At 36.2% G+C, this 15003-nt stretch overlaps 1 protein-coding gene across 2 annotated transcripts in view; it reads right to left on the bottom strand.

Moving 5' to 3' along the window:
• The window catches only part of LOC127880547 (ephrin type-B receptor 1-B-like), a 125330-nt gene that overhangs the window by 5480 nt on the left and 104847 nt on the right, over positions 1 to 15003 (bottom strand). For both annotated transcript variants that reach the window (XM_052427857.1, XM_052427858.1), the window contains 4 exons: positions 10111 to 10209; positions 3370 to 3483; positions 2237 to 2431; positions 1135 to 1277 (listed from right to left, as the gene is read on the bottom strand). In XM_052427857.1, coding sequence (XP_052283817.1) covers positions 1135 to 1277; positions 2237 to 2431; positions 3370 to 3483; positions 10111 to 10209 — 551 coding nt within the window. The remainder of the gene's footprint in view (positions 1 to 1134; positions 1278 to 2236; positions 2432 to 3369; positions 3484 to 10110; positions 10210 to 15003) is intronic.

The following is a 15003-nucleotide window of genomic DNA, read 5'->3' as shown; positions in this document are numbered from 1 at the left end:
GTGTACAAAAATTGACATTTTTAAAACAGTTTTTGCAGCCCCTTTTTTTATTGTGGATCAACATTACTTGTAAGATATTACCGGTACTCGTTTTTTTAAAGCAAAACTTTGTTAGTTTTATTAATTTTTTTGTCAGAAGTCTAGCGTTTGACCATTAACCTTTCGTGCAAAGCTTACATGTATACAAGGAGTCAACAAGATATTCAGATGTGCAGCACACATTTCTCTCTCTAAATACAGTGAAAAACCACAATAAAGAAAATACAAGTTCTAATTAATATATTAGGCTTGAGAGATGAGTACGGGTTGTAGCACATTCCAATTGGATTTGGTAACAGTTTTGTGATATTTACAATATAATTAAATATTTCATATTTTGTAATATCCTTGAATTAACAATGTCTTGTACTGCATATACACACCCACACCATCCATCATGTTTTCTTATGTGCATCCTACTGTAAACCTGTGAAATTGTTTCAATGAATGGATATCCCTTGTCCACATATAGATGTATGATATTTCACACAAACAGAGCATTGTAACTTGTGCATTTTAACACACGGTGTATTTCTTTACCTCCAATTACAAAAGAGCAGATCTTGTTGACGAGGACAACAAATTAAACTCAAAATGTTCACTTAAAAGAGAAACAATAGACAAAATTGTATACATTTAGTAGACAGGAAGTGGTATTTCTGACATACATTATTCCAAACGTTTTCAAACCATTTCATTAAATTTAAATTTTGCTCTTTATTCCTTATAATTATTTTTCTCCTTCAAGAAATCTCTTGTCTAAATGTTTTGACATAACTGATTTTGCTTTTAGTATCATAACTTCTTACCAGTTTAGTACTATCTTAACCATTTTCCCCTTAGATACTCATTTTGACCCGTCTGTAGTAGATACGAAAATTACGTTAAATGTAAGACTTTTTTTATCAAAATAGATTCAAGTTATAAAGGCTTGATTTTAAATCATAAGATAGTGATGATTAGCAAACAGCCTAAAACCTGAACAGACAGCGAGTTACTCACAGGCTGGTCAGGTTTTATGCTGGTTGCTTATAGCCATTTTCACCGCGCATCTGAGCGAAAAAGGGTAATATACATCTAATACTGCTGCCTTACTTTGGTTTCGCCATTTTCCTCAAGAGTTCTGGAGCCCGTATGAGTTTGTCGAGTGACTTTACGATGGCAACAAACTTTGGGCGGTGCCCACGCTCCTTCTGCCAGCAGTCCAACATGAGCTGGTGGATGGCTTCAGGGCACTCCTAAAAGTTGTCATAGCAACCAGGCTGATAAAAGTTGTCGTAGCAACTGTTACCAGATTGGTAAAAGTTGTCATAACAACCGTTACCAGTCAGGTAAAAGTTGTCTTAGTTACCGTTACCTGGCTGGTAAAAGTTGTCATAGCAACCGTTTCCAGGCGGGTGAATGTTGTCATAGCAACCATTACCAGGCTGGTTAAAATTGTCATAGCAACATTTACCAGGATTATTAAAGTTGTAATAGTATCAATTACCAAGCAACCAGCACTTAGAAACAGTTAAAGTCTGGGGATATATTATTTTGATATACATTCCAAATAAACAGAATACATGTTGCTTATTTAATCAATCAAGGTGAAGATGAAATTCATGGTTTGATTTGCAAGTCTTGAAATTATAATTAATAGACATGAACTCTTTGACAAAGTTTTAGGTTAATGTTTATTTATCTAGAACCACATTTACACCATAAGTATTATCCCATTCTATATATATGAAAAATATTTAACCAATTCTAAATGTTCCTTTTCAATGCAATGAAAATGATTGGGTAACAAACCAGCTCCAAAACAAGTTCTCACTTAGTTAAACCCGATTTTTTAAAAGTTTATTGCAAAAATAGCCCTAGGCTTATACATTCACTCTCGTGTTGTTTCCTTGGAAGACCCAGTACTTGGTGTTGTTTTTTAAATATCTTGAGAGTGTTCCCTGATAAGGGATCAAACCTGGGGCCCCTTGGTCACAAGAGTTAGTTTACCATTGGCGGGGGCAGTCTGGGGCCCCTTGGTCACAAGAGTTAGTTAACCATTGGCGGGGGCAGTCTGGGGCCCCTTGGTCACAAGAGTTAGTTTACCATTGGCGGGGGCAGTCTGGGGCCCCTTGGTCACAAGAGTTAGTTTACCATTGGCGGGGGCAGTCTGCATCCTTTCTCTACAGCTTTGATAACACAAGAGTTAGTTTACCATTGGCGGGGGCAGTCTGTATCCTTTCTCTACAGCTTTGATTACATCCTGGTTTGACCAGTTCCAATATGGCCGCTCCCCGTACGAAATAACCTCCCACATGACAACCCCAAATGACCAGGCGTCTGACGCTGACGTAAACTTGCGGAATGTGATGGCTTCCGGGGCGGTCCAACGAACTGGTATCTTGCCTCCCTGCAGATAGATATAGTATTCAATAAAATATAAAGTCAAACATTGACCAGCATTATAGATGAAGCAAAGAATGCATACTCGTTATATTTTTTTAACATCACTAAGTTAGTATAGTTAGCAAAACCATTCTTTTTTTACTATTAAAATATAAACAAATCTGTACTTTTAAACATTCTTTACCACTTTCTTTCACATCAAAGGAATACAACCATGGGTTTTAGTACACAAGCAGCAGTTAGTTCCCTTGGCACATTATCACAAATAATAATGCATGTTATCAAGGATATTGTTGATGTCTGCGTTTGATAAAATGTTATGTCTCCAGTGCTTATGAAAAAAAAAAAACATTCGCAACAAATTGTCTTTATATTGTATGCTTAAGTACAAAATTTAAACAAATAATTTAATTTGTTTAGTTACCGTAAAACATCATAAGTGTGTGTATGATGACATCATCATAATTTGCTAAACCAACACATAAATGAGTATGGTAGGAAAAGAGTGTAATAATATGTGTTTTGTTGTAGTAAAATGACGGTTTGTCGATAGTAATTAAGGATTTAATTGTAAACACATGTCTGTCAATATTCTACATGCATTTATCCGGAATGGTAACTGACACTGCAAGGCTGATGCATTTGATTGAAAAATATTTTTTACTTTTTGATTTTTCACTGATATCAAATTTTTATTCTACAATACAATTCTATAATTCACTGAAAAGCATATATAAGAAACATTATCAAATCTTTATATGATTTATTGACAGTTTTTACCAAAACAACTTTATATGCAGTACATTTATACAAAGAGGACCAAAGTGCACTGCTTTTGGAGAGCATCCAATGACAAGGAACACCTGAGTCACAGTGAGAGATCTGCCAGTGATCACAGTGTGATGTAACCTGGTCATGTGACAATATGGTATCCCAGCATACCTTGGTGGTGTAAGCGCCCTCTGTGGTGTCAACATCCACCTCACGGGAGAGACCAAAGTCCGCCACCTTGCAGACCAGACTCTCGTTGCACAGGATGTTCCTGGCCGCCAGGTCCTGTAAGCCACATAACACACATACGGTCATAAAACAAGGAGCCAATTAGGAGAACTACTGGAATCTATGACACAAAGGGTGTTAAAAACCACCCTGAGGAGAATGAATTCAGAGTGCAATGCTTATAAAATGTTAGCATTCCATTTTAAGTTCTATTCATCATTTGCAAGAGAAAAAAAACACAGCAATATCATCATATTCATCATCAACATCCTTGCAAACATAACTATAAGAATTACATCTTTACAACCATGTTTTTGTTGTGTTTTTTCCATTATCCTTTAGTTTAAAGCATTGTTTGTTAAAATATTTAGGAATTGCCAATTGTTTTGCAACACAAAATTATCATAATACTGTTGATAAAACCATAATTAGCTCTTTGTGTTTGGTGGATGAACATTAGAGAAACTGCACTAACATAAAGCAGTTCAACATGATATTTGTACAGACTAACTGGCTTCACTTCACTGCAGTGCTAAATGGTTCAAACACATAATTTTTATCCCATTGCGAAAAGAATGAAAGCAAGTCAGGGTATCATACGGTCAATTAATTAATGAAAAAGCCATTAAGAAGGTTTCATTTCAACTCAATAATTGCCACTTGAGTTAAGCATGAAAAATGATCATCTTTCCTGACAAAAGTCTTTAATTGCTCAAGCCATTCTTTCAATGTTCACAACTTAAAGTGGTCATTTTTCAGTATTTTGAGCTTACATGGACCCTTTGTTTTGACACTGAGAAAACAAAAGTCTTGTTTGGCAAATTCAGTCCTGTCAACTGCAAAAAGATTTTTCATGTCCTCAATAAAAGTTGATTGTTTTCCCAGAAGCTTAAATCACACGGCCTTCCCGATGATCAATGATATGACTGTATGAATTGATAGGCAGTTATTGGACAGGGCTTGGAGACAAGTAAATGATACCCATCCTCCATATTGTGGGCTACACATCATGTACACAAGTTCACCTCAAATGTCCAGCAACATGTCAGGTTTATGTGTCCTTAGCTGCCTTTAATGGGATTTCCATTGGAGATAATTTAATTAATACATGCTATGGTCATTTAATTCAAATAGCTAAGGATCCAACCAATAATTCATTTAAATATGATCATGCATATTTTGCAACAAAATTATAGTAATAGGTATCATAAACATATTCCCTGGCTAAAGCATCAATAAGCGGGTCTAGATTTTATAACCATATTATAACATTTTTCCAATCATAAATTATGACTATTATTTAAAATAAATAATAAAACCTCATAAAAATTACTATTTTTCATTTCCATGATGACATAGCTGTGTTTCATGTTATTTTACAATTTAGCTTTAAAGTGGCAGATTTCTCCATTAATTAAAACGGAAGATCAGACATGAAATATTTGTACCCAATAGCAGCCCTAAGCTGATAAATGAGCCACGAACTGAAGTAGTTCACAACAATGGGACCGAGGCAATTTATGTATATCTTCTGGTTCATTGGCGGTAAGATTGAGTGCCGTTCTAGTAAGAAGTAATTAAAACTCACTTTGAACCATATATTAACTTTTCACTTTACAAAGCAAGACTTTAAATGCCATGGTTAAAATCAGTTCTAGGGTTACTAGCCAATAATTATAAGAATAATTCAACTTTGCTCGTTAAGCTAATAGAGGGTTAAATAAGTTGAACATGAAATGTAAAGCAAACGACAAATTATAGTAAATGGTAACATTACATTCCAACATTTTTTTACAGAAGTTGAATAAGATCAAATTCAGCTACTGTATTCTTATGGTACATAAAACCAGAAATGCAAACAAACAAAGGCATTTAGCATTTGAGCCTTGCTCTGGGAAAATAGGGCTTAATGCATGTGTGTACAGTGTTGTCCCAGATTGGTCTAAACAATAGGGCTTAATGCATGTGTGTACAGTGTTGTCCCAGATTGGTCTGCACAATAGGGCTTAATGCATGTGTGTACAGTGTTGTCCCAGATTGGTCTGCACAATAGGGCTTAATGCATGTGTGTACAGTGTTGTCCCAGATTGGTCTGCACAATAGGGCTTAATGCATGTGTGTACAGTGTTGTCCCAGATTGGTCTGCACAATAAGGCTTAATGCATGTGTGTATAGTGTTGTCCCAGATTGGCCTGCACAATAGGGCTTAATGCATGTGTGTACAGTGTTGTCCCAGATTGGTCTACACAATAGGGCTTAATGCATGTGTGTACAGTGTTGTCCCAGATTGGTCTGCACAATAGGGCTTAATGCATGTGTGTACAGTGTTGTCCCAGATTGGTCTGCACAATAGGGCTTAATGCATGTGTGTACAGTGTTGTCCCAGATTGGTCTGCACAATAGGGCTTAATGCATGTGTGTACAGTGTTGTCCCAGATTGGTCTGCACAATAAGGCTTAATGCATGTGTGTATAGTGTTGTCCCAGATTGGCCTGCACAATAGGGCTTAATGCATGTGTGTACAGTGTTGTCCCAGATTGGTCTGCACAATAAGGCTTAATGCATGTGTGTACAGTGTTGTCCCAGATTGGTCTGCACAATAGGGCTTAATGCATGTGTGTACAGTGTTGTCCCAGATTGGTCTGCACAATAGGGCTTAATGCATGTGTGTACAGTGTTGTCCCAGATTGGCATGTACAATAGGGCTTAATGCATGTGTGTACAGTGTTGTCCCAGATTGGTCTGCACAATAGGGCTTAATGCATGTGTGTACAGTATTGTCCCAGATTGGTCTGCACAATAGGGCTTAATGCATGTGTGTACAGTGTTGTCCCTGATTGGTCTGCACAATAGGGCTTAATGCATGTGTGTACAGTGTTGTCCCAGATTGGCCTGCACAATAGGGCTTAATGCATGTGTGTACAGTGTTGTCCCAGATTGGTCTGCACAATAGGGCTTAATGCATGTGTGTACAGTGTTGTCCCAGATTGGTCTGCACAATAGGGCTTAATAAATGTGTGTACAGTGTTGTCCCAGATTGGTCTGCACAATAAGGCTTAATGCATGTGTGTACAGTGTTGTCCCAGATTGGTCTGCACAATAGGGCTTAATGCATGTGTGTACAGTGTTGTCCCAGATTGGTCTGCACAGGCTAAGTAAAGGATGACTCTTTCTGCCTAATCAGGACTAATCTAAACTTTTTGCAAACAAGAGACTTCCTATATATACATGCATTAAGCCCCATTTTCCCAGAGCTAGGTTTATTTAAGCATTTACTAAATTTTGTAACAGTTTGTTCAGACTGACAAAGCAATGAGGCAATGTTTGTCCCATGTGTATCAAATAGTGTGTTGGGTAGCAAGAGTAACTTCAGCACACAGCCAATGAGCAAGATATTGTATCTAAACATACCTCAATGTTGTAAAGAACAAATAGTCACTAAAACACATATTCATTGTATACTAATTTAATAAATTTAAATTAAATCAATGTACTATGCATACCAATAACTTGAGATTTAGAGATAAATGTCATGTGACAGAATTGCCATACACATCATATGGAGTATACAAGATGACAAGGTAGTGCCACTGCTGGGATATGAATTGATATCCCTGCCACTTGCCAGGCTGGTGACATATCAGACCATCGAACACATAAAGTGAGGATTTCAAGGGTCATTAATCACATCCCAGTAGCGGCCCCTTGCTGGTGACATGAGGTGACCAGCACCGGGCCGCAGGACATTTACAACAGGCATTGACATCTGATATGGGCTTCAATGTGATTTTTACGTCCAATCTGAATGAAAGTAAATTTAGATGAATGTGGCAGGTCACCACTATATTTGGTCCAGAGGCAATATTTAGGGGGCAATTGGTCGCATAAATAGAACTATCACCACTGGACACTATACATCAATTGAGTGGAAATAGCATTGCAGGAATAGTAGGGGCAATACGAGTCAATTAACTAAGGCTTAGTGGATCTATTAAGATTTTTTAGCTGGTAAAAATCATTTGAAACAATATTATAAAACATATTTGTTTGCAATGATGAGTGAAAATAGTCAGTTTACATCATTAATGCATACTATCTGAGATCTAGAATGGAGAGGCGTTATTTAAACCCAGAAATGTTTTTTGTGAAAAGTGCTCTATCTCTACAAAAAATATCAGGTTATAGGGAATATTTTGAATTTTAGGTATTTTTTTATCTGTGATCATAACAAAAACAGACATTTGAAAACTATTCTAGGGCTCTTGATACGTTAGGCACACGGATACCAGACCTAAGCAGACAAGATCTCCATATGACAGTTTTCCTATAAGAACAATAAAGCATCAGGCAGCAAGACTTAATGGTCGTAATGCTGCATTTCTGAGCGGAGTATAAGGTTCTCATGACCGTTGTACATTCAAATATCACAATATTTATTGCCTGGTATTTAAAAACATTATAACAGCTCTTACAATCACCATTACATGCTGTATGGCAGTACTCGATTTATCAAATTTTCATGAAAATTGTGACATATATTTTCAATTGTTGGGGGCTAAGCTAATATTTCTCCCACGGCTTCCATTGTTCAATGGTCATAAATCTTATGCAATTCTTTTTCTTCATTGATTATATTACTATTATGAACTTGGCACTAAAAACATACTTTCAAGTAATTGAATGCACCACATGCAAATATTTTCATAATAAATATCTATTTAAGCGATTTACTTTGTTGTCTAAGCCATGTTTTGTGCAGATAACATCAATCATTTCACCAGGCAAAATTGTTTGACACTCAAACATTTGCAGTAACTTTGTAAGTATATTCTTCTCACATCTGCTAACTCATTCGAGAAATGAAGCTATATAATATTTATACTTCACTTTCAAATAAACATATAAAATAGTACAACTAAACATGAACAAGACAGCCAATTGCATATATGACAATAAATGTGGCCTTGAGAGTAACAAACTGTTTCTGTAATATAATAGGAGTGATCCAAAATGCGTGATCTGTCTTAGCCATCTAAATCATGGCCTTGAACTCTTGTAAACCAATATTGACCTCTTTTGCTGAAACTTAGAGGCAGGAGCATTCTCCAATCAAGAAATGTTTCTGACAGATCTATTTGGCCATATAATTGTAAGCGGCAACAGGTTAATATAAATCCCTGTCAGGATTTCCGGAATGAAACTGAAACCTGTTACAAGTAAAATATGTCCTTAACTCTCCTAGGAATGTAGGTCAATGCTCTTAGTTCCCTAGCAATGGCAGTTTTTTGATTAACATTTGCTTTTCTGGCCTCAGCAAAGTCAAATCTCAGAAGCTTTTTACATGAACTTTGAGTTATGATTTTCACACAGTTAGTTAACGGTTTAATACATGGACAGCAAGATGTATTTGCCAGTCATCCTGAATCAACAGTGTTTCAAGCCATTTAGAAAATACTTGGAGAATTGTTGTATTGGCAATATTCATTTGAGAATATTTTTACTGCAGATTGCAAGATTGCATAGTTTGCATTTTGCCCAACTTATTTTACACGAGAAGACACCCAGCTAACAACAAATAATTCAGAAACTGGCAAAGTGTATTAAAAAGAATCGCAACAAAGCTTTTAGGACTTTAGTATGGATTTCCGAAACAAGGAACATGTAATTGCCTGGTAAACTATTCAAGACACTTTTTCCACGCCACATAAAGATAATTTCTGTGTGTCAGAACTATTCCTCGCCATAATGGACTTACAGAAAACTGCTTTTACTTAAGCATAATTTCCTAGACAATTTCTATCCAAAGCTGATTGAATGTGTCCAAAAATTATTGTAAATAAATATTACTATGAAAAGCTAGTTTTATATCAAGCTTTCACAACAGTTTTATTGTTTAAATAGTACGCAACCCTACAATTTTTCCTAAATTTTGATAAAACAACAAAAACAAGTTTTTTATTTGCAGTGTTGTATGGAGACACAGACTTACAATTGTCCATGCAAATAATTATGCACATGAGCCATGTCTCAAAAACTGAGGTTCAATGCATGTGTGTCCAAGTGTTGTCCCAGATAAACAAGTGCAGTCAGGGACAGGGTCAGCATTTTCTGCCTCAACTTTTTTTTTCTAAGAGGAGACAACCTCTTAACAAAAAATACAATACAAGCGTAGTGCGGGGAGTGCTGATGAAATTTCTTAGTTATATGGTGTGATATCTTAGTTATATGGGGTGATATCTTAGATATATGGTTTGATATCTTAGTTATATGGTGTGGTATCTTAGTTATATGGTGTGGTATCTTAGTTATATGGTGTGATATCTTAGTTATATGGTGTGATATCTTAGTTATTTGGTGTGATATCTTAGTTATATGGTGTGATATCTTAGTTATATGGTGTGATATCTTAGTTATATGGTGTGATATCTTAGTTATATGGTGTGATATCTTAGTTATATGGTATGATATCTTAGTTATATGGTGTGATATCTTAGTTATATGGTGTGATATCTTAGTTATATGGTGTGGTATCTTAGTTACATGGTGTGGTATCTTAGTTATATGGTGTGGTATCTTAGTTATATTGTGTGATATCTTAGTTATATGGTGTGATATCTTAGTTATATGGTGTGGTATGATTCCTGGAGAGGGTAAGGCTGCAATGTTCAGTGGTACTGCACTCACCCTGTGTACATAGCCCATCTCTGAGAGGTACTTCATGCCGGAAGCAATGCCCCGCATCATGCCCACCAGCTGAATCACCGACAACTGGCCGTCATTTTTCTGGAAACCAAAGCAACACAAATAAATAAAAAACTTTAGCTTTGAAGTTGTTCAACCAGCAACTATACCATATCTTTTTATAAATTAACAATTGGGAAATGGCAAATTGCCTTTTCAAATTGAATAGAATAACAGGCTTAATCTACACACTTGCTATTTTTTTTTTTAATTAAGGCAAAATGTCAGAATTAAGAATACATACTTCAAGTAAAATCTGAAAAAGTTCATCTGAATAATGTTGCCCTAAATCCTTTTTACTTTTAGTTCGCCTTCTTGTATTTATTCTGGGAGACAATTTGCTTGTATTAAGACTTAGTGTGGTGAAATTATGCTCGTAATTTCACCATTTCATTACCACTTAGGCACAGTGCTCTGAGCGATTTCCTCAGTTATTACGGCATCATTAGAGATTTTGTTTTTTATGTGGTACAGATTTCATTTAACAGCCAAGTAACAATTTAGAATGACAATTATGGGAGTTGTTTCTGTCAGAGCAATCTACACCATATGTTTAAGTCAGAGCAATCTACACTGCATGTTTCTGTCAGAGCAATCTACACTGCTTGTTTCTGTCAGAGCAATCTACACTACATGTTTCAGTCAGAGCAATCTACACTGCATGTTTCTGTCAGAGCAATCTACACTGTATGTTTCTGTCAGAGCAATCTACACTGTATGTTTCTGTCAGAGCAATCTACATTGCATGTTTTTGTCAGAGCAATCTATACTGCATGCTTCTGTCAGAGCAATCTACACTGCATGTTTCAGTAAGATCAATCTACACTGCATGTTTCAGTCAGAGCAATCTACACTATATGTTTCAGTCACAGCAATCTACACTGCATGTATCTGTCAGTGCAATCTACACTACATGTTTCTGTCAGAGCAATCTACACTGCATGTTTCAGTAAGAGCAATCTACACTGCATGTTTCAGTCAGAGCAATCTACACTGTATGTTTCTGTCAGAGCAATCTACACTGCATGTTTCTGTCAGAGAAATCTACACTGCATGCTTCTGTCAGAGCAATCTACACTGCATGTTTCTGTCAGAGAAATCTACACTGCATGCTTCTGTCAGAGCAATATACACTGCATGTTTCTGTCAGAGAAATCTACACTGCATGCTTCTGTCAGAGCAATCTACACTGCATGTTTCTGTCAGAGCAATCTACACTGCTTGTTTCTGTCGGAGCAATCTACAATGCATTTTTCTGTCCGAGCAATCTACTCTGTATGTTTCTGTCAGAACAATCTACACTGCATGTTTCTGTCAGAGCAATCTACACTGCATTTTTTGGTCAGAGCAATCTACTCTGCATGTTTCAGTCAGAGCAATCTACACTATATGTTTCAGTCAGAGCAATCTACACTGCATGTTTCAGTCAGAGCAATCTACACTGCATGTTTCAGTCAGAGCAATCTACACTGTATGTTTCTGTTGGAGCAATTTACACTGCATGTTTCTGTCAGAGAAATCTACACTGCATGTTTCTGTCAGAGCAATCTACATGGCTTGTTTCTGTCAGAGCAATCTACACTGTTTGTTTCTGTCAGAGCAATCTACACTGTTTGTTTCTGTCAGAGCAATTTACACTACATGTTTCAGTAAGAGCAATCTTCACTGCATGTTTCAGTCAGAGCAATCTACACTGCATGTTTCTGTCAGAGAAATCTACACTGCATGTTTCAGTCAGAGCAATTTACACTGCATGTTTCTGTCAGAGAAATCTACACTGCATGCTTCTGTCAGAGCAATCTACACTGCATGTTTCTGTCAGAGCAATCTACACTGCATGTTTCTGTCAGAGCAATCTTCACTGCATGTTTCTGTCAGAGCAATCTACACTGCATGTTTCAGTCAGAGCAATCTTCACTGCATGTTTCTGTCAGACAAATCTACACTGCATGTTTCTGTCAGAGCAATATTCACTGCATGTTTCTGTCAGAACAATCTACACTGCATGTTTCTGTCAGAGCAATCTACACTGCATGTTTCTGTCAGAGCAATCTTCACTGCATGTTTCTGTCAGAGCAATCTACACTGCATGTTTCTGTCAGAGCAATCTTCACTGCATGTTTCTGTCAGAAAAATCTACACTGCATGTTTCAGTCAGAGCAATTTACACTGCATGTTTCTGTCAGAGAAATCTACACTGCATGTTTCTGTCAGAGCAATTTACACTGCATGTTTCAGTCAGAGCAATCTACATTGCATGTTTCAGTCAGAGCAATCTACACTGCATGCTTCTGTCACAGCAATCTACATTGCATGTTTCAGTCAGAGCAATCTACACTGCATGCTTCTGTCACAGCAATCTACACTGCATGCTTCTGTCACAGCAATCTACACTGCATGTCAGAGCAATGAGACTCGCTCTGGGAAAATGGAGCTTAATGTATGAGCACAAAGTGTCCTAGATTAGCCTGTGAAGTCTACACAGGATTTTCAGGATTGATACTTTCACCTAGACTGGATTTTTTTTACAAGAAATCTCTTTATTTATTTTTTCCATAAAAGCGGACAGTGTCCCTGATGAGCATTGTGGGGACTGCACAGGATAATCTGGAACAACACTTTAGACATTTGCATAAAGCCTTTTTTAACCAGAGCTTGGCTAAAATTCTTTTCCCAGACCCATTATTTTTATGCCAGTACAATTGTTGCCTAACCCCCTGCATACCCCCTTCATAAAATTGCACTGAGCTAGACAGATGTAAGGTCCTTATTTCGCCACAAATCACGGAGAAAATTGACTTTTATCACAAGTACAAATCTAAATAACAATCATTTTCCAATCACAACGTAACTTCCTTTTTACTATTTGAAAGTCTCTAGACAAGACAATTCCCGCTGCGGGTAGAAAACATCTTTCCTACAATTATCAGATTATGCCGATCACGGGCATACAGCAAATGTGTCAACTTCCTGCTAATTTGTCTCAGTCCGATTCCCCCATAGGGCATTGGCTCTGTTCCTTACATACTCTGTCTACTAATTTTCATAGAGCTTTGGTAATAAATTTCACATTATTGAATGTCGGTATCAAGTTCTAGGCATCTTTACTTGAAATGAAAACTGTCCAAATAAGGCACCATGAAATATGGGATCCAGCTTATCACATTTGTTTCTTGGTTTACGAAATTGCTTGTGGACATATGACATATTTATTCATGATGGTATAATGATAACCAAAATATGGAACTCAAACAATGAACCCAATACAGATGTATTAAATCTCTTTCATTTGATATTTATATATCAATCTTAACTGATAAATACAATCTTCTTTTTTTTGTACTATTGAACTTGGAGATAGCATTAGATAGTGTTGTATGGCATGTGATTACCAAAATAATCATGATTCATGCTTCAGAAGCTATAAATCAAAGAGAACTTTGAACTACAAATACATGTTCTGCTGAATGTAAACCTATGTAACATTCATAAATGTAGCAGGCAACAACAAAAATAACAATTACAACAACAGCAACATTCAACTAATCTTTAGGTCTAGGATTTTATATTCATAAAGCAAATTCCCCCATTTTTTTCCTCTGGGCACTTTATAATAGGGATCCAATTAGGCAATAAATCATGTGACTTTCCATAAAAAGTCAAATATTATCAACCATGCTATCCATATTATGTAATTTATTGGCACCAAGTGAAAACAGTGTGGCATAAAGCTGCATTAGCGCCCTGATGTAACATGGTTTGGCCGTTAGACAATCACCATAAATACTGCTCTTCCATATACGCTGGGCATGTTTATGATTGGCTGCAAGAAATCCGGCAGTTAATTGGAAGAAATGACACCCGGTGTGCAAGCTTTATGTTTTGAAGTCATCCAATCCAACCCTCTATCCAGAATCAAATTATATAGAGCACTGATTTCATGTGGAAGTATGCTCTATGGCTTTTCTTGTGAGATGCCAGCAAAACAGTTATGGCAGAATGTTTATGAGTAAACGAATAGTGTTTGAAACAACCTTTTTTTAAAACAGATTCATCAAGATTTTTAAAAGTTTGTTATTCTGAATTTTAGTATATTTTATTATTCTTCTAACATTTGTTGTCACGATACAATCACATAAAGTTTCAATTTTTTTCACATTATTATTTAATTATACTACAGTGAACATTCAATATTCTATACATAAAGTACAGACAATACATTAATGTTCAATTTCCTTATGCTTACATTTGACTGAATGTAAGAAATTTATTTAAACTAGGGATGGCAAAAACATATCTGAATGATTCAATATTGGAATAATATAAATTATTCATAATTGCATTATTTAAAAAAAAATTGCATATTGACCATTATGTATTCATCAACTCAATCTAAATAAGAAGAGACCATTTTCAAGATGAGCAAGAGTGGAAACTCTCATAAATACATGTGCTAGTAAAGAGAAAAAGACTTTGTGTCGACATTTCAATCTCACATTCTTGTCAGTGAAATGGGAAATTATTGCCTCTACATGGTCGTGGTGGGTCCCATGCTACTGCTTCTTTCTCCTAAATAATTGATGAAAGATCCGGTGGCTATAAAACTGGTATTGGTAGATATCTGATTCAGCTTGGCTTTGAGCAACATTCATAGCGGGCTTGGTTACAGTTTCAAACAAAAACAGTGTCACAGAAATTACTGTTTAGAACGAAATCATTTATCCTTGTTTTAAACATTGTGTTACTATTAAGTGCATAGAAAGCCTGCCCATAATTATCTCTGTCATATCAATATGTTCTTTCACACTTCCATAAATGTAAAATATGATAGTACAA

The sequence above is a fragment of the Dreissena polymorpha genome, chromosome 5, assembly GCF_020536995.1.
Source record: "Dreissena polymorpha isolate Duluth1 chromosome 5, UMN_Dpol_1.0, whole genome shotgun sequence".
NCBI classification, from domain to species: Eukaryota; Metazoa; Mollusca; class Bivalvia; order Myida; family Dreissenidae; genus Dreissena; species Dreissena polymorpha.
Note: the sequence above shows the minus strand (reverse complement) of the source record. Positions and strands in the feature narration are given on the sequence as shown.